Source organism: Choloepus didactylus, chromosome 23 (assembly GCF_015220235.1).
Source record: "Choloepus didactylus isolate mChoDid1 chromosome 23, mChoDid1.pri, whole genome shotgun sequence".
NCBI lineage: Eukaryota > Metazoa > Chordata > Mammalia > Pilosa > Megalonychidae > Choloepus > Choloepus didactylus.
In genome coordinates this window covers 15204637-15225454 of record NC_051329.1, presented here as the reverse complement: position 1 = coordinate 15225454, position 20818 = coordinate 15204637, and the positions used below count along the sequence as shown (strand labels likewise).

Below are 20818 nucleotides of genomic sequence, written 5' to 3'. Positions count from 1 at the left end.
TGTAGAGCTCCTTATTTTCAATATTCACAAATTTTGCCTCATTTTGCCTATATAGAATATAGGGATATAAATGAATATTACCGTTTATAGATGGGATTGCTAGTAGAAAGAGCATTATATTTTGAGTCCAATTCTAGTTGCGCCTTTAAAAATGACTTTGGTAAGCCAAATTCTTTTTAGCCTTATTTTCTCACGTGTAAGAGGGAGTTGGCGTCTGCCATCAAACTCCCTCAATTTTATTTTTAGGCAGGTTTTTAGATCAGAGAGATGTGATAGCTGTCATGTACCAATATTTTATCCAGACATTTTACGTAACCTTTTAGATTATCCCTTACAGACAAGAAATAGTAAATGGGTGACAGTACTCTGTACTCTTTGGTGAATTTGTGTCTTGGAAGTTCTCTGATGAGATGACTTGGGATTCTATGTTCAATGTAGTCTTTTCCACCATTTTTAGCAATGACATGACTGTAGATATTGATGACTTGCTGATCAAATAGCCAATATATTGGATAACAGAATTAGGACCAAAGAAGACCTCAGCAGGTTTTGACTAAGAGCCCTGTTTGACAAGATGAAACAGCATGCATTCCTCCAGTGCCCTTCTTTGGGAGTGCCAGCAAGCACACTGCAAGGATTTTGCTTCAGGTCTTGCCTCCATTACTTCCGTTGGTGACATACGGCTTCACATTCAAAGAGAAGAAAAGAATATTGTGAATTTGCTCTCTTTCTCTCCCTCAGCCTTGCGATTTGACTCCCCAAAGACAACTACAATTAATTGTTAGGTTTTTCAAGGGTATCCTTTCAGAGAAATTTTATGTCAATATAAGCAAATTTTGTGAATGTATGTATTCTCCCCACTTCTTGTGCCATGTTGTTTTTCTCATAGCAGTTTATGTTGAAGGTTTTTCCATATCAGTATGTTAAAGAACATGACATTTTTTTCAATGGTTGCGCAGAATTACATTGTAGGATGTACTATAGTCCTCTATAGTGGACATTTTGTATATTTTCAGTCTTTAGCTATTACAAACAGTGATGTAGACAATAACTGCACATCATTTTTACTTTAAAAAATTTTTAACACACCTGATTTTAGCTATGGGGTAAGTTCTTAGAAATGGTATTACTAGGTTAAAGAGGGATTCTCTCTGATTTCAGTATTGTCATCCCTGACAATGTTTCATGTAATATTAGGAAAAACAATTTTACACCTGGAAAGGTATTTAGAAACCATGAAGTCTCAGTGGTTCTCAGAGTGTGATTCCTGGACCAAGAACAGCAGCAGCATTGCCTGGGAATTTGTTAGAAGTGTAAATTCTTTGGTCCCAACCCAGACCTACTGAATCCAGAGCCTCAGGGGCCCTATGTTAACAGCTGATTTTACGTGTGAAGAAACAGTGTTTAGAAAGGTGCCCTAACTTGACAGAAATTATATCATTACTGGTAGCTTTTGTTATATTTCTACTATAATTTGCTATTTTTCTTTTCTTATTTTGTCTCTTTTTAAAAGACGTTCTTTAATTTACCAATGTAAAAAAAAAAAAGGTCCTTGATTCATTCAGTTCCTACTATTTTCATTTGTGTTTCTCTGTGTCCTTTGGAATATTTCTGTGTTCTAAATTGATATATTTTTGAAATACAGCAAATTCAGATGAATACTATTTTGAAATTTTTGGATTCTTTGGATTCAGCTGACTTTCTTAAACCGAACTTTAAATTGGCTCCCTGTTGTTTTTCACATAACAAGTCTTCTCATCTCAAAGTGTGGCCTCCAGCTGCTTTTTCAGACTCTGCCCATCATGTCACACCATTCTTCCATATAGAATTTCCAAGTTGCATCCTATTCTTAAGCACATTTATTCCAGGCTTCATGATCTTGCTTACTCTCTTCCCCTTTACTTTGAAATACTATTTCATTTGTTGATATCTTCTTGAAGCATTTAGATATTCCAAATTGCAGAAATCATTACACCTTAGCCTTCCTGTGGCATTTTGTTTTTATTTCCAATTATGTATTTATGCCTTGCCTTGTTTGAGAATCATGTTTTCATATCAGTCTCTTGCTAGCTTATATACTCCTTGAGGGCAGGGATCCCTGTTTTATTCAGTGTCATTTTTAGGCTCCTTGTACCATTCTTTGCACTTACTAGTTGATAGATAAATATTGGTTGCATTTGTTTTCAGGCACAGTTGGGAATCGGTGTAATAGAGAACATTCTTTGGCTAGACTCTATATCTGTAATTCCAGCCAGCTGTCTTATAAATATGCTTTTGATGGTGGGTGGGCATGAATAGGGATGAGTCACCTCAAGCCCCTCACCTAAAATTTTCAGCTAGAAAATTAGCCAGTCTGCAATTGGTAAACCTGTATGTTGTTCTTACTATGTGCCAGGTATAATGTTGTGTGTTGAGGACGATAGGTTTCAAATGTCATTTTCATAAATAAAGGATACCATGTGTCTGCTATTGGTAATATTTTATACCTGTACATGTTTACATTGTGTGCATTTTTACCTCTGTGTGACCACGAAACTTAGAAGTATAGCATAAAGGAGAATTTTAAGTTTTTCAAAATTCTAATAACACTTTAGTCACCATCTTGAGTTTACTCTATTGTACTAAATACCTGAAAACCAAGACTGGATGTTTCCTGTTGAAGAAGCTTCACATTCTAATAAAACAAAATTTTCTCAAGTTATCTCAACATATTTGTCAAACAGAATGTGTATGCGTCACTGTGTGATAGAGTGAAAATTTAGTCACTTTTATCTCATTTTTTTTCCTTAAAACTTTATACTTCAACCAAAATATAATTTTTTGAGTAATATTCAAAATAGTCTTTATAATATTTTTGAGACCTTTTGAAAAGAAGTGGCACTTTGGAGATGACTTATAGAATGGTGGTTGCCTAGCCTTGTTTAGTAAAGTGATTTTGATTCCTTGCAATACTTCATCAGACAAATGTTCTTATGAGCTGCGTTGAGAAATAGAGATGTGTTTTGACTGGCATAGGGCCAAAGTTAACAACTCTGAAAGAATGTGCCACTGCGATAGTTTTGAAATTATTTTTCTTTCAGATACTTCATTTTTATCAATTTTTAGCTAATTGTGTGGAACACAGGGAAGTGGAATGCTTTAACAAAATTTTGTGATCAGAAGTAAGTTGTAGCAGTATCCTTAATTGCTATGTTTAGATAAAAAATTAAACCTTATTGTCATGTTGTAACCTTGTAAATTTGATGTTATTGTTTATCAAACATTATACCACAAAAGTGAAACTATTTTGTCATTGTTCCTAGACTCAGTCAAAAGCCAATTCAGACTCAATTTAGGGGTTACTTTCCTATATAGTTCATCAGCCTTTTGTGTTTTTTTTTCCCCACTTTTTGCCTTTTAAATGTTTTCTCATTTATTTGACTTGGCAAATATTTGAGTGCTAGGCATAGGTGATACAATGTATGCAAAGGAAACAAGAAGCATTGTGTAAATAGCTTTCAAAAGTTCAGAATGCAACAAAATGGATTTTTCAGGTTTATCTGGCAGCTTCATTTTGTCAACTAGTTTTTGTTATATTGTTTGTCCAGAATCACTCAAAGTTTATGTTGTTTATATTGTCAGAAGTCAGTTTACTAAATGGTTGATAAAATAAAGCTGTATTCTATCTGTGTTACCTTTTATAGCACCCATTACCACCAAAATGTGGAGTTGAGTTTCTCTTTCTTTCTTTTTAGTGAGCATTTGTCCTGTGCTTTCACATTCTTTCTTCATGGGGAAAGTAATGTATGTACAAGTGTGGAGATTGCTCAACACCAGCCAATCTATCTGATCAATGAAGAGCATATACACATGGCTCAGTCTTCACCTGCACCATTTCAAGGTAAGTAAATGGCTATGTCCCTCCCTCTCTACCTCTTTACCACCACCATCAAGTGGATCATCACCTTGCACATCCAGTTTTGCAGGATGAGACATAGAAGGGTCAGTTTTTGAAGAAGAAGAAAGGAGAGACTTCCGTTTTACAATTAAGTAATAATAGCTTGTTAGTTTTATGCAACATGGTCTTTTGTGATGTAGTACTGAGTAATAAAATATAGAGAATTTCTTTCAGAACAAAAGAAGATCAATCAGTGTTTGAAAAATATAATCCAATGTGTAATTGACAGATCTCCTAAATAAAAAGTCTTCATTGTTTGGTATGTTAACATTATTTCAGGAATGTAGTGATACACAGTAGTTAGAGAAGATTATATTTAACTTTGCATTTGTTATCTCAACCAAGATCAGATTTCTAAAGTTGTATACTGTATAGTTTCCTCAATGATGTTGATATCTTTATTATTTTTTAATTACATTGGCGTTAGATATTTGTAATTTCACTTAGTATATTAGTATTTTAATTAATTCTCTGTTTTAATTTCTATCTACATATCACCAAAATAACTCCATGTCTTTTTTATCCAACTGTACATTCTAAATCTTTGTTTTTGCCTTTGGAATTCAGAATTTTCTATGAACATCCATTTAAAAATGTTTAATATTAGGTTGAACTATATGGAAAAATCTCTTTTGGTTCATCCTAATATATTATTCCTGGAGACATCTGGTTGAAACAGTGTATTACACACAATGTAATTTTTTAAAATGCTGATATTTTAACAGGTTTGACTAAAGTATTTTTATTACTATAACAGCCTGTTATATGAATGTTTAGCCTCCATATTATTTATGGTTGTGTGTGGTTTTCTACAAACAATTTTGATTTAATTTGATGAAAGCATCTGTTTCTTGCCCAAAAGACAATTATAAAAGTGTTGTGGACCATCTGATCTTATCTTAGATGTTATCGCTCAAAATGGAAAAAAAAAAGCATTTATTTTTGTAATAACAGAAGCAATCACTAGTCATGAGGAAGGGAACTAACCCACTTCTTAGATTAATTGTTGGGAAAGATAATATTAGGAATACCCGGTCCCTAAAGAACATTTATTTTAAATCTTACTGGTTTGACATTGATGTTTCGCATCATAGAAGACTTGTATGGGACATTACCCTGCTTGGTGTGGAGGAGTTAGATACTTAGGCAGGTGCTGGCCTATAGATAATTATGGTTAACATAATTACCCAAATTGATGTGGGAATTTTCTAGACATGTTAATGCAGGAAAATTGCCTTGATTAACTGTTTGTTTGGAGTCATTATTTTCATCCCATTTGGATCATTGAGGAACAGCAGAAAGGCACCAAGAAAAACGTGTTATCTACAGCTATCTCTCCTGATTGATGTGGCGTATCATCCAGCTGTAAAAAATAAAAAAGCCAACAAAAAAGGACATCCCATTTAATGACTATGTTAAGATGCGTTTTTAAAATCAGGATTAAGAAAAAAGGACCTTTGTCTCTAGAAAAGTATTACTTGGAAGGTTATAATACTTACCCAGAGGCTAAGAACTGGCTGGGTTATTCACAGTACTACTTTTTTTTTTTTTTTGCGTCTAACTGAGTGAAAATAACATCAAGGTCAAATAATGAAAGAGGAAGATAGAAGGATGTTGAGTACTGAAATGTATTTTACTTAGAGTTGTTTCATCAATAGACTTTCAAAACAGTCATAACTAGAACTATAAGCATTATGCTTCAGTCTTAATACATCAAGACTTTTCTGCTATTAGAAATTATATATATATATTAATTGTCACAGATATTTAGGAATCTCAGGAACCACAAGAAGGGTATAAAAGTTCTAAGCAGGTTTTAGGGTATACGTATTGAAAGATTTTGTTTTGTTATGGAAGATTCAAAGTTTACATTGTATAAAGCTATTATTAAACATGTATATGCTTTAATGTATAGCTAGGCTATATATTGTATATTTATATATATCTGATAATGTGATACCTTCACCTATTTGATTTCCTTCAAAAAGTTATCTGAGTTGAGTAGCATGTATATAATTAAAAATACTAAAATGAGAAACTTGAAAAAAATAATACTTTAAAAGAAGTTAGGAAAAAAGAGCATTCAGTGATGCAGAGTTTCATTCTAAAATTACCACATATGTAGTTGCATTTAAGTAGAAATAATTACTCCTGATCTGTAACATGTTTCTTTCTCCCACCCTTCCATCCCTCCTTAGTACTGGTAAGTCCTTATGGCTTAAATGGCACGCTAACAGGTCAAGCATACAAGATGTCAGACCCAGCTACCCGTAAATTGATCGAGGAATGGCAGTATTTCTACCCAATGGTATTGAAAAAGAAAGAAGAATTGAAAGAGGAAGAGGAGTTGGGGTATGATGATGATTTCCCAGTGGCAGTAGAAGTAATTGTTGGTAAGAGAAAATATTTTGCCTGAAGAACTTTATTCTCTCTTCATTTTTCTTGATTTGAAAAGATAATCATTTAGATTCATCAGAAACAAACTCTAAAATTTTCCTGCCTTTTTGTATTCTCTTGACACAGTGGTATATGCTGAGTAAGTTACCTTGCCTGAAGCACCAATGGTCCCTGTTTTCCAAATGCTATTATCACAATGTTTGAACACATATTTCAGCACCTAATTCAGTTAGGAAGGAATGAAACATATCTCTTTTGGCAGTACTTCAAGAGCATCTCATTTTCACCATTGTGCTTGATTTTGACCACTAGTATAATAAAGTCAGCAGTCTTGTGTAAACTCTCTCTGAAGTTCTCTCTTTGCTCTGTCTTTACAGGTGGTGTTAGGATGGTTTATCCTTCAGCTTTTGTTCTCATCTCTCAGAATGACATCCCAGTTCCTCAGAGTGTGGCCAATGCTGGAGGCCATATTACAGTTGGGCAGCAGGGCCTCAGTAGTGTGAAAGACCCTAGTAACTGTGGGATGCCTCTTACCCCTCCCACCTCCCCAGAACAGGCTGTCATAGGTGAGTACTGTCCAGGAATGTCCTGGGTGGAGTCAATCCCAGAACACCAGGTAGTCCTGCTGCCTTGGGACAGATGTGAAAACTCAAATTGAGAAATTCCTGGTGGAAGAGATGGAGGTAGAGAACTTTGGGGATTTTGCAAAATGGAGAAGGAAAGTTTTAAAGAAACAGAAGTTTACTTGGTTAAATCAGAGAGTGGCTGCAGCCTTTGCCCAAATGGACACTGCCAGCCAGGGGCAATCTTGGATAATTCTTTTCCTATCTTAAAGTTTGATTAGCACCCAGGCACTCTTAATAAATGCTTTGTCTTGTCAGTAATCTGTCTGCATTAATTATAAATATTAATTACATGTGAAAATTTTGACAATTTTAACAGTGTTCCTTCATGGAAAATTTCAGAAATTGTTTAAATTGAGAGTATTTTGCCCTTTTGGTGAGCATTGTATTTCCTGTATTAACTTTTTTGTTGTGGTGATTGAACTTATTTTAATTGGAAATCTAGTCACCCAGAAAAGGATTATCATCATACTTGAGCTAAAATGATAGTAGTAATGGGCATTTAATGTGGGCCATGTTGGTAGGAACATCAGAGTAAACAAAGTCTTGGCTGCTAAACTTTGAAAACAAACTGTCAAGTATGAAACATACTTACATGGTTATTTGTCTGAGGATAAGATATAACACTATTTCAAAGTTTCTAACCCAGTTCTTGGCACATAGCACAGAGTAGACTTTCCATAAATAGTCATAGATTAAATACACCTAGTTTTTAAAATCTGGCTGTAAAAGATACACGTAATTATCATGTTTTTTCTTAACCTCAGTATACCCCTCTGTTAAATAATACATGCTTCACGGAATTATTGTATGTATTACGTAAGGTACTTGAAAGTGCTTTGTAAACACTAAATCAGTATACAAATAGTAGTTTAAAAATTTAAAGCAATACTCAAAACTCAAATTTTAGCATACATTATTAAGGTCTCTGAAAGGGATTATTCAGGTATTGTGTGGCAGAGACAGAAATGGACAAGAAGTAGTCTCTGCTTTTAAGGAGCCACCTAGTTGCTGAGATGGTGAACAAAATGTATATCTGTTTCTAACAAGGTAGACTAGAGAATTTGGATGATCCCTGTGATAGTATTTGCTGTGAACCAATTTTTTAAAAACTACTTTAAACTGAAACACACAAATATACACCTTTACATTATTTTATGGTAATCATCTTAGAGAAGATTTACTAATATAAAGACAAGAACTGTCAATATTCTTTTGAAAAGTTTTAATCACATTTCATATCAAGGTTTGGATTTTTAACAGTTGCACTACATTTATCAGTTTGTTTTGTTTTGTTTTGCCTGGGATTTAGTGAAATTTGTATTCAACTTAAAATTGGATACCTGATCAGATCCGGAACTCTGAATTTCATAATTCAAAAATGAGATTTTAGTTATGGTGAGTTTCAGTGTGCACTTCTTAATTGAAGATCTTCAGATTCCTTTCTTTGTAATATTATGTACAGCATTATGTTGGCCCCTGGATAAATCCCCCGATGCCTTTTTATCCCCTAAGATAAAACAAACAAGAAAACCAAACAAAAGCTGCTGGTGTCTTTGTAGTAAAATGAATTTGCCCAAATAGTCACATTATAGTATCTTGAATTATGGCTTAGAACCCTTATTGCAGCATCAGAGTGTATCCTGCTCAGCGTTTTCATGTTGCAGTTGACTAATATTCAGCATTGCCATGTTTTCTCATTTAGGACAAAGTGGGTTGCCTTGCCCCATAAAATGGTCAAGAATCTCCTAGATTGGCAGTGTCCCCAGAAGGACTAATTAGTTTTGGTGAAATCACTCATGCCTTATCTGGATAGGTACATCAGCTTACGTCTTTTGTTTTCTATGTGGAGATAATTGGGGGGTGGGGTGGGTGACAACACTCAACAGCATGGAATACAAGCCTTTAATTCCATGTGAGGTGTCACCCACATTTTAGTTATGTCATTAAATCCCATTGAAAGGCATTAATCCACCTTTAACCAGAAAAGTCTCTGTGTCTTTTTCTCCTAACCCCCTTCTTTTTTTTTTTTTATCATAAATTATTCCCTATGATAATCATGGGTTTTGATCTCTTTAGCTATATTGTTTTGGGGAGAAGGGCCATGTTATCTACTTCTGCTTCTTTCTTCACTTTTACTAGTTTCATAGTAGGCATTTAAAAATGAACACTAAAATTGAAATGAATTCTTTTGCACCATGAACAAAGTCAGGAAGTTTTTTAAAATAAGAAAGTAGCAAAGAAAGATGAAATGTCTTCTCTCCTTTATTTTATCTCATTTGTAACATAATGATGCTTATACTGGGGAACAAGAAAGTTTCACTTCCTCGGAACATAAGCATTTGATTTTTGTTTTTGTTTTTGTTGTTGTTTTTAATACACTTAAGTCTGAACTTTCCACCCCTGTAATGGCTGTGTTCTGTTGATACCAGGAATAGTTTGTGTTTTTCAGATAAGAGTGGAGGTTTTTAAGAGTGCTTAAAATTGATTATTTTGGTCAGAATGTTTTACATCATAGTTCTATTAAGAGTAAAACCTACAATGTATTTATGAAATCAAATAGATAAAAGTAATAGACTCAGAGTTTAGTACTGGAAATTGACTTCAGTATTTGTCTTACTTGAGACAGAAATAGTAAAATAATAATATAAACAATAGTTGGTATTATCAGCAATTACAATGGACAAAGCTGAAAGGAATGGTTTGCAATACCAACTATATTTGGAAAAACTAAGTTGAGTTAATAGAGAGAAACCAGTACATTTTTAATTCTCTGATAAGAGATGTTGAGACAACCTCTTTGAATGTTTTAGTACTAAACTTTCATAAATAGTATCAAGCATAAGGACAGACAGTTCCACACACAAATTTGAAATTTGACCTTGTTAAAAGCTTAGTGCCATTAGCATCTTATTCTTACCCAAGGCACTGTGTGCAGTTACACAACCATTTAGCTCAATGAGCCTAAAGCTCCCTCTACTGTTTTGCTGTGTTTGAAGCTTATTTATTGTGTTGGGATTTAAAAATTCCAAACAGTCCATTCATGTTTACATCTTTAATACTGTGATGTATGAGCCCTTCCTTATAAGTTGTCATCCAGTACATGTGGAGTAGGAATATCTTTGCATGCCCTTATGGATTCTGTGTGTGTGTGTTTATGTGCTTAACTGCTTTAGGAAGAACACAAAGAATTGTACAGGCAAAGTTCAAAAAATAAAAAGCTATACTGATGAACATTATACCTACAGATAGTGTTATTATCAGGAGATAGGAATAAAGCTACATCAATATGAGTTGCAGCAATTAAAATGCATGCTTATAGTAAATAAGCCAGTAATTTATGCACTACAAGAACTTTTCAGAAAATTCTGACACTCCAGTGGTTTTTCTTTTCCAGGTGAGAGTGGAGGTACACAGAGTGCTGTCAGTCAACCTGGTTCCCAAGAGGGGGGAATGATAACTATGCACAGTCCAAAGAAATCGGGGAAGATTCCTCCAAAACTCCACAATCATATGGTCCATCGAGTCTGGAAGGAATGCATCCTCAACAGAACCCAGTCCAAGTATGTTTTTTCAGATTATGTCTGGATCAAGATTTGGTAGCCATTTTCTTGATATCTACATGAGGAGAGTCAATGAAATTGCACTATTGTGTGACCAAACTCGAGAGATCATTACATTGGTATTGCATCTTTTAAAATATAATAGGATAAAATTTAAAACAAAAATGTTAAATAGATATACTTACTCAATTTGATTTCTAGGAAATTGTTGAAGTTCCTGATCATCTAAAGATTGGCATGGTATTCATCTGACATTTTTCAGCACAGATGACTCAGATTCATCCTCAGTGTTGAGACAGTAATAAGTGGGTTTGGTTTTCCTTCATATACCAATTTAAGAATGTTTCCCAGTTATAAAGGAAAACAACCTCTTTACCACATTTTCTGTTATACACTAACCTTACATTTTAATGGGCAATACATTTCTGAACTAAAGTCTGATAACAGTTAGAGGGGTATATACTAGCTACTGTATTTCCTTTGTTGATTTGGGGAAATTATATTCTTTTCTTCCCATACCCACCCAGCTAACCTCTCTCCCTTTTTCCCTCTTGTTTCTCCCTTACTTCTTTCATCCTTCCCTCCTTCCCTTTCTTCCTTAATTTATTTTTGAAAAAAAAGGGAGGATTGATTCTAAGAAGAATGTGAATATTGTAATTGTCTAAGTGAAAATAAACAATAGTCAATAAATGCTATTCCATTTGTCTTTGTATGAACATCAAACATTTTCATATGTGTTTTAATGAGAGTGAGATGTCCGTTTTCTTGACTGAAACAAGTAAATACATGTCTCCTATTCAAATTTTTATATATAGACATAAAGCTTGTTTTTTGGACTCAGCTTTCAGCAAATTCATACTATATATATACGTATTCATCCTGTATATTTATTTCCCAATGGATTGGTTCTAGAAGAAGTAGTAAAAATCTGAAATCTGTACAATTAAAAAGGCATCTCTAGCCACTTAAAAGAATTATTCTTTCCTTTAGAATAATTGGTATAGATATTTTCACTTCTATCTGCATCGCTAGTTTCCAAATTAAATTTTTTTTCCTTTTTTTTTTTAACCATCTTTGATTTTTCACCTTTCACCTCCACCAACTCTTAACAGACTTTGACCCCTCTATCAGCAGCACGGAACAGGGAGGTGAGACACCCACGGAGCAGGGGATGGTGGAAAACAACAGAAATCGTGGCAGAGCTGTCACTCAAATACCTGCAGTATCAGCTGTAGCAAAATCAGCCATCTAGATCTATTGCCCACACTCTTATTTTCACTATTTAATAATAGAGATCCACTTTTGCTACCAATTATCAGTGACATGTAGGAGACATTTTGTTTTCTATCTTTTAGTTCATATTAGAAGAGGTGGAGCATCGCCCTTAAATGCTAGTAAATGTTATAGGAGTTTTAAGAGTGATGTAAACAGTTTGTCAGCGAGTATGTAATTTACAGATATGGTGGAAAAGTAATTTTAAAAACAACTTGTAGGTTATTGCTACACAATTTACATGCTTTTTTTTTTTAAGCAGCTACTAATAATGCTAGATATTGGGTGGTTTTTAATTTTTTGTGTGCACCAGATAACTGTTTTAATTGCTGTGTGTACCACAAATGTTAAAATGTTAAATTTAACTTAAATAGAAATATTTTGAACCCTGTTTCTTCTAGTGCATGGAACAATTAATAGTTTTTACCCTGGCAGCTCTGAACTGTATGTCAGCAGGATACCCTTACTGCATAAAATATATACAAGTAATTTTAACATATTTTTTTTCCAGAGGTATGAGATTATCTCATTTACTCATAAGTCACCTTTTCAACCCTACAGGAGGAGCCAAATGTCAACTCCAACTCTTGAAGAAGAGCCTGCCAACAATCCTGCTACATGGGATTTCGTGGATCCAACCCAAAGAGTCAGCTGTTCTTGTTCCAGGTAGGTAGTGAAAAAGGTAAAGCAGTAACATTGTATTGCCTGTTCTCTTGTCCTCTCAGACCATGTCTTTGTCTTTTTTTTTTTTTTTTTTTTTTTTAAATCTTCATTCTCCTCGGGTATAGAAGAAAAGTAGAGCAGTCTTTTCTTAAATTCAGATGATACAGTTCTATTGTCAGGAGGCAGAAGGGGCCTTATTAGACAACCGACCCTGTTACCACATTGCTCCTACAAGGTTAGCCACTTCAAAACCAAAAGCATCAAAGCCACCTTGGCAGGTGAACTCACTGTCCTTCCCCTACGTGGGACCTGTCTCCCAGAGGTGTAAATCTCCCTGACAACATGGGATATGACTTCCAGGGATGAATCTGGACCTGGCATTGTGGGATTGAGAACATCTTCTTGACCAAAAGGGGGATGCAAAATGAAATAAAGTTTCAGTGGCTGAGAGATTTCAAATGGAGCCGAGAGGTCACTCTGGTGGACATTCTTATGCACTATATAGATAACACTTTTTAGGTTTTAATGTATTGGAATAGCTAGAAGTAAATACCTGAAACTATCAAACTCTAATCCAGTAGCCTGGACTCTTGAGGACGATTGTATAACAATGTAGCTTACAAAGGGTGACAGTGTGATTGTGAAAACCTTGTGGATCACACTCCCTTTATCTAGTGTATGGATGGATGAGTAGAAAAATGGGGACAAAAACTAAATGAAAAATAGGGTGGGATGGGAGGATGATTTGGGTGTTCTTTTTTACTTTTATTTTTTATTCTTATTCTGATTTTTTCTGATACAAGGAAAATGTTAAAAAATAGATTGGGGTGATGAATGCGTAATTATATGATAGTACTGTGAACAGTTGATTATATACCATGGATGATTGTATGGTATGTGAATATATTTCAGTAAAACTGAATTTAATTAAAAACAAAAACAAAAACAAAAACTAAGCATCAATTCTACAAGACAATCCCTAGCTTTTTAAATAACTTTATTAACTACTCTTAATTTTAAAATAGAGATACCTTTGAAACCCATTGACTTGGGTTAAATAGAATTTGGATTAAATACCCAATCTGTCAATTATTTATTGTTATTGTTGTTATTGTTGGTCCTGGTGGTGCTTTTTGATGACTGAAGCAGATATTTGGTAACATCTGCTGAAAGCTAAAATTGTTGTGGTCATGATATCTTAATTGCTCATTAATTTGGATGTTTGACTTGGACCCCAAATTATTTTCTGTAGAAAATTTTTATACTTCTCATGGATAGTCCCTTGACTCACCATTTCTTGTGGTAGCAAAAAGTCTTATTCTGTCATGGATCTTCATTAGGTTGTTAAATTTCTTAAGTGGACATCAGCCTTTTCCCCCCAGCTCAGTTGATTGTTAAAGAAAAGGGTGATGATTCTTCACTTTATGGGTAATTTAGAGTAGCTCTGCTTCCAGAGTATTTATTTCCAAATTTGATGCTGTTCAATACTTAAAAGAATTTCAGTTGAGAGAGGTATATTTAGACAATGTCCATCTATTCCTCTATTTTATATCAGGGGTTCTTAATGTGGTGTAAATAAACTGGGAAGGTGGTCCATATTTCCATGAGAATGTATACAATCATTGGTGTGCATGTACACTTTAAGTACGCCCATAACTTAATAAGTAGAACCATTTTGACCCTTTCTTCCTGTCCTCCTCTTCCCCTTAAGTTGATTCTTTATTATCATGCTCTTCCTTGGTAGTGAGCCTCTTGTTGAGTGATGTTGTAAATATCAGCTTAATGAAACTCATGATAGATTTTTTTGGGAGGATGTTTTCGAAGGAGTTGTTTGCATGTTTGAGGATTCTCTCTCTGGGATGTGGGAATATCTCCCTGGTGTCAGGATAGGGGTAGTATACCAGAATACATATTTTATTTTTATCTCTTGACCATTGTGAATTGTGTGACAGAGTATTTATTTATTAACATTGATTTCTCAAAAGCTCACAGCTAAAAGCTCACACCTTTAGCAAGTACATAGGATATAAATTTGGTACATTTAAGTTGATTTGTGCCTTTATCTTATTTTTCTTGTTCTTTTCCTTAATCTAGATTTTTTTCACTTTTTAAAAATAACCTTTTTGTTGATTTATATCACTTTTTAATCAGCTACCTTGAATTATTGTTATTATTTATTATTATTTTTTTTTTTTGCAGAACCTTAAGTGTTAAAAAAAAAAAAACAAGGAAGGTTTTCCCTTTTGTTCTTTGGGGTCATTCCTACATTTCCTCCTTAATTTTTTTATACCTTCAGGGCTTTTTCTAGCTATGCACATCTGGGTACCATTCCATTAACTTCTAAATATTTATCTCTAGACCTCACTTTTCACCTATACTCTAGTCTTGTATTTTTGGGGGGTACTTTTAAGAAATCTCCTTAATATCAGCATGTCTCTTTCCCCACAAACCAGTTACCCTATTTTGGTTATTTTTTTTTAATCACAATGTTCCCTTCTCAGCCTAGAAACCTTGCTTTTTTCCCTTTTTTTCCCCCTTCATTTACTAGATCAAGTCTATCACTGCATTATACAATGACTTCCTTTTGCAATGTCTGTTATGTTCATGCTGCTTTCTTCATTCTCTTAGCCACCATGTATTTATTTGGCCTTGCCTCTGATTCTTTTCCATCATCAGTCCACCCATATAGTAAGCACTATTAGCCTGAACTTCCTATAGCCTCCTTCAGTGGTATCCCTTTCCTATTCAGAGATTTGCAATGTTAATCTATTGCCTACTATTTTATTCCTAATGATAACCCTTATACAATATAGCTGAGTTAAATACAGTTGAAAAAAATCAACTATACAAGATTATCCATTTTCCAAAAAGTCCTTACTTTGATGAGGCTACCATAAAATATCCATCAAACAACTGGTGTAGTTAAATGTTCTCGGAGAGAACCAAATCAAAAAGTTTAATGCAGAAGACTTTTAGAGCTTGGATTTAAAAATAAGCACACCCGGGAAGATAAAAAATTGAGATATTTTTCATATGCAGACATACAATATTGCAGAACTGGGTCCTGGAAGCTAAAAGCACATGTTTTTTGTCTGTTGTCAGTAGCCTTGTGCTATTTTTTTTTTTTCCGGATTTTTGTTTTCAGACTAACAAAGACTTGGACATGAGGGTTTTCAGTTATCTACTGTGGGTTTACCAAACCCATTATGGAATGGTCTACTCCTCACATTATTTAATGGCCTTATTGGGGCAGGGTGACCATCCTGCTGTCCCACTAAACCATCCCATTATCCACACAAATCTATTTTACTGCCCACTAGGGCAGCATTTAGTGCAATGCTGCAGTAATTTAATGCCACCCTGGTGGCCTCAGGCAGCGGCAGGAGAGTTTACATTTTTCCTGGGAATGATTTATATATTGGGAGGAACTGGCTGACCTGCTATATAACTTTGCTGTACAGATTAAACCTTGGCATCATCTAGTGGGCCCTTACTGGGCAATTTCTCACACTTGTGCTTGCCAGGAAGTGTGTTAGGATGTGAGTAGATTTGTTGTTCCTGCTTATATGGCTCTAGTGCATTCGTATATATGTATTATTTTATTATTCACTCTCAACCTTTTTACTTCTATCTCATTTTAAAGTATATTTTAGGATCCAAAGTTGTCTTCTATCCCTCTTTCTTAGATAATAGTGGCATATAAAGTTTCTAGCCTAAGTATCCAATTGAATGTTCTTAGGATTAACCCCCATTATCTTAGTTTCACACTTTGGATGGGGGTTTGCTCATGGTTATTTCATTCCCAATTTACAGTACTACAAACCATTATAAATCTTTCTGTGTTAAAAATTAGTTGAGTGTTCTAAAATAGAAATTGGAAGCCGTTTGTCTGGAAGGGGGGTGTTTCCTGACCAGATGATCTCACAATTCTTGGTTTTAAGATGCGGAATGAATAGCTAATCAGAGGCCCTCACAACGCTTGAAATACTTTAGGAGTTCTCAAATCAGTAATTTTGTAAGGTTTAGCAAGATACTCGTTTATGCTTCTTGGTAAATCATCTCTTATCTGCGTGACTTGTATACGATTGATTCATTACTTTTCATCAGCATGTGTTGCATTTTTCATTGTTATAAATATAATTGAAACCTAGAGTCCTGTTAGACTATCACTGCATCTGATGTGAGCTTAAAAAGACAACCTTATCAGAGCCATCTCTTTTGTAATGGTATAATGATGCATTTTATTTTCATCTGTATATTTGTTGACTTCATTTTAATTCTCATTTCAGGCATAAACTTTTAAAACGTTGTGCAGTAGGACCCAGTCGACCTCCCACAATATCTCAAGCAGGGTTCAGTGCAGGACCATCATCATCTTCATCTTTACCACTTCCTGCTTCTTCTAAGCACAAAACAACAGAAAGACAGGAAAAAGGAGACAAGCTGCAAAAGCGACCCTTGATACCATTTCATCATAGGCCCTCCGTGGCTGAAGAGTTATGCATGGAACAAGAGACACCAGGCCAGAAGCTAGGGTTGGCAGGGATAGACTCCTCCTTAGAGGTATCTAGTAGTAGGAAGTATGATAAGCAAATGGCTGTGCCTTCCAGAAATACAAGCAAGCAAATGAATCTGAATCCTATGGATTCACCTCATTCCCCTATTTCCCCTCTGCCACCAACACTCAGCCCTCAGCCACGAGGTCAGGAAACAGAGAGTTTGGACCCACCATCTGTCCCTGTCAATCCAGCCCTCTATGGAAATGGGATAGAACTCCAGCAGTTGTCTACTCTGGATGACAGAACTGTCCTCGTAGGCCAAAGACTGCCTCTGATGGCAGAGGTCAGCGAGACAGCCTTATATTGTGGGATTAGGCCCTTAGACCCGGAATCATCAGATAAGTGGTGGCACAGTTATCGCCTCCCACCCAATGGTGATGCTGAGTTCAGGCCTCCAGAGCTCCAGGGTGAGAGATGCGATGCCAAAATGGAGGTAAACTCAGAGAGCACTGCACTGCAAAGGTAAGGCAACACACTGAACTATTCACCACATCACCTGCTGAAAGGGCGTAGGCTCCTTAGAGTCAGGGTTTTTCCTCCTCATCTCTCCTTGCTAAACCTTCACGTTCAAAATGTCAGCATAGCCTCATCATTCTGGACTCTGTATAGAGAATATTTTAAAGTCAAATGCTTTGTCCTTTATGAGGGTTAGCATACATGTCCTTATTTAAACATAATGGCATAAGCTTATTGTAGTATTTTGGTACACTCAGTATAAATTTTATTCTGTCTTTCTTAATCAAGGAATGTAGCTTTATGAGACTTCATTTGCTGTCATTACACCTTTTGCATGCTGACACTTTTGAGAAAGACTTTGCATGTATTTAGGTGTGTATTAGTATCTAATAATAATTCTTAACGTTTACAGCTCTTTTGAGCCACCCTTTACTGTAAACACTTTACACGGATTATCTCATTTAATCTTTACCACAACCATATTATTGTCTTAATTTTATAACCGAGAAACTAGGGTTGTGCAGTTGGTTAATGATATGGTTGGAATTTGAACCTAGGCAATCTGTCCCCAGAGCTTGTGCTCTTAAGTGAAATCTATGGAATTAGAGGAAAAAACATGTATTCTTGACAAAGCCTACTAAGTTGTATTTAATTGTGAATATAATCTCTAAAAGATATTCATTATATAGATGTGCCTTTTAGTTTAAGTTTTATAAATGCCTTAAATCATATATGTACCTCTCTCTTTTTTTTAATCTCATTTAAAACACTTATTTTCTTTTAGACTCTTAGCACAACCTAACAAACGGTTTAAAATCTGGCAAGATAAGCAGCCCCAGATGCAGCCACTCCACTTCCTTGACCCATTGCCTCTGACACAACAACCCGGAGACAGTTTGGGAGAAGTCAATGACCCGTATACCTTTGAGGATGGTGACATAAAATACATCTTTACAGCAAACAAGAAGTGCAAACAAGGAACGGAGAAAGATTCCCTGAAGAAGAATAAGGTATTGTTTCATCTCAAAAGAGTTCATCGTGGTCTGGGTTTCTGTCTATCCCACATATGTGGGAAGACTTTTGAGGCAGATCATTTGTGATAGTCTTGCCTGGTTGCTCTGTCCCCATATTCACACTCTTGGTACTATTGTATTGAACTGTGTATTGTTCTTTTTTATGTCATGGCTCACTTGGTTTATAAGTCAGCCGAACATAAATGAAGCCTCATATTTCCCAGGCTGTAGCTTGTTACAGTGCATGTTTCCTCTCATATGCTAATTCTTGTTGGCCTATGCTCCCTGCTTATTTCTTTTTAAGAATCATTAAAAAAAAACCCCCAGAAATGTAAAGAAAAACATGTTGATAACAATATCTGCTGTTCATTGAGCGCTTTATTGTTTGTTTATCGTGCTGAGCGCTTTACCTATATATCTCACTGAATTAATATTAAACATGACTTGCAGACTGTATCTGTATTAATTTTACTGGTTTCATTGTCATAAGAGCAGTTCTGGGGGTGTCTGCTGTCTTTACCCTTAAATTTTAAGACATTCCAAATACTGGGCCATATAAAGAGGTATTCTTGAGAGTAGAGGAAATTAGACAATTAAAGGAGACCAAATTAGTTCAGAGGAATTCCCTTACAGAGAATTATGTAGATCCAGAAAGTATGATTCATAATTCAGTATCCAAAATGCTATTAAAGGCAGCTTTGGTAACACCATGGCAGGTTTATAATAAAATGCCAACAGTACCATTTATCTATAGAACTCTAATCACTCAGAATACCCCATAGGGTTGAGTGAAAAATGGGGAAGTTCTTGGTTCTGTTTAAATTCAGGAGAAAGGGTACCTCTTTTATTTCCTCTGGTTGCATAGACCATGGTTTATCATACTTATGCTCATAACAATTTCCATTCTACCCTCTAATTCTTTGTGTTCTCCCTCATATTCCATACTTTGGGTTGGTGTTCATGTGTTTTGTTTGGCTGAATTTATTATACAGTCAGAGGATGGATTTGGTACCAAGGATGTCACTACACCAGGTCATTCCACGCCGGTGCCTGATGGGAAAAATGCCATGTCTATTTTCAGTTCTGCTACTAAAACAGGTGTGTACAATGATTATTTGCCTCATTTGGATTGTTGCTAAAATAAAATGCAAGGGAGATCCTTCCCAATTTAGAATTATATTCTTAACTGTAATAGCAATAATTTGATCTCATCTCTAATATTTTTTTCATGGTTAGTTTTTCAGTACCTTTCAAAACTAATGAACATATTTGGAAATAATTGTCTCTAAATTTAATTAAAAACATAGGAAAAAAATTACAGGCAGGTCTTGTTCATTGAGATGTGTGTCTTCCCTTCACTCCTTCTCCTGTGATGAAGTTGCTCATTCTGTTTCTTTTGCCTCCTTTTCCACAGATGTCCGGCAGGATAATGCTGCTGGCAGAGCTGGCTCCAGTAGCCTTACACAGGTGACAGATTTGGCACCTTCCCTGCATGACTTAGACAACATCTTTGATAATTCTGATGATGATGAACTTGGGGTGAGTCTGTCATAGCTACATACAAAACTTTCCCTAAAAGGGAGGACACTATGATATTGCTTCAGTATTTCTTTATAATTTGGTCCACTGAATTTGGGGGTCTTATTTCAGGCCTTGAATGTTCTTCAAAAATATTTGTATACTTTGAAAAGATTCTAAAAGCTATTAGTGTAGTAGTTAACACCTGTTGAGTTTTGTTTATTAGTGGCTTATCATTGGTGTTATTCCTATTATAAATATTAAAATCTTTCACATTTATTTTAATAAATTCTTCTGAATATCATGGGAATGATAGCAGTGTGTTATGTAGTCACTCCAGGTCCATTTTTGAAAGTAAATCCCATGTAACTGTTTTTATTCATCTAAGTCAGAGGTCAGTCTACATTTTGAGAGATATACAATACATAAGTATGTTCTGTACTTTTAGGAACATGCCTTCATAGTAGGGGAGTTGAATTTATGCATATAGAAGTTAAATAATACAAGGTATCATATGAAAATAAGTGACAGATAAGAATTGTAATTCTTTGGACAACAGCTGAACTAAAGAAGATATTTGAGTTCTTCTCCTCCTAATCAATTCTGTACCTAGCCATTATGGATGCCCATTATTTCTGGGGTACCTACAGATGGGTAAGATAGGCCCTCTTTTTGTAGAAGTCAGTTTATTAGTTTTTCTTTCATTTATTTATCTCCCTCCCAATCCATCCATTGTACATACATTTATTAATCACTCAGTGGTCATTTCCTTTGTGGGAGGTCCTAAGGCTAACCATACCATCCAGGTTATAAATAT

The 20818-nt window shown here is 35.1% G+C and overlaps 1 protein-coding gene across 4 annotated transcripts in view; it reads left to right on the top strand.

The window, feature by feature from the left end:
- The window catches only part of MED13L (mediator complex subunit 13L), a 358048-nt gene that overhangs the window by 298144 nt on the left and 39086 nt on the right, over window positions 1–20818 (top strand). For all 4 annotated transcript variants that reach the window (XM_037816607.1, XM_037816610.1, XM_037816608.1 and 1 more), the window contains 9 exons: window positions 3735–3880; window positions 6136–6330; window positions 6712–6900; window positions 10355–10520; window positions 12354–12458; window positions 16745–17476; window positions 18255–18480; window positions 19476–19581; window positions 19898–20022. In XM_037816607.1, coding sequence (XP_037672535.1) covers window positions 3735–3880; window positions 6136–6330; window positions 6712–6900; window positions 10355–10520; window positions 12354–12458; window positions 16745–17476; window positions 18255–18480; window positions 19476–19581; window positions 19898–20022 — 1990 coding nt within the window. The remainder of the gene's footprint in view (window positions 1–3734; window positions 3881–6135; window positions 6331–6711; window positions 6901–10354; window positions 10521–12353; window positions 12459–16744; window positions 17477–18254; window positions 18481–19475; window positions 19582–19897; window positions 20023–20818) is intronic.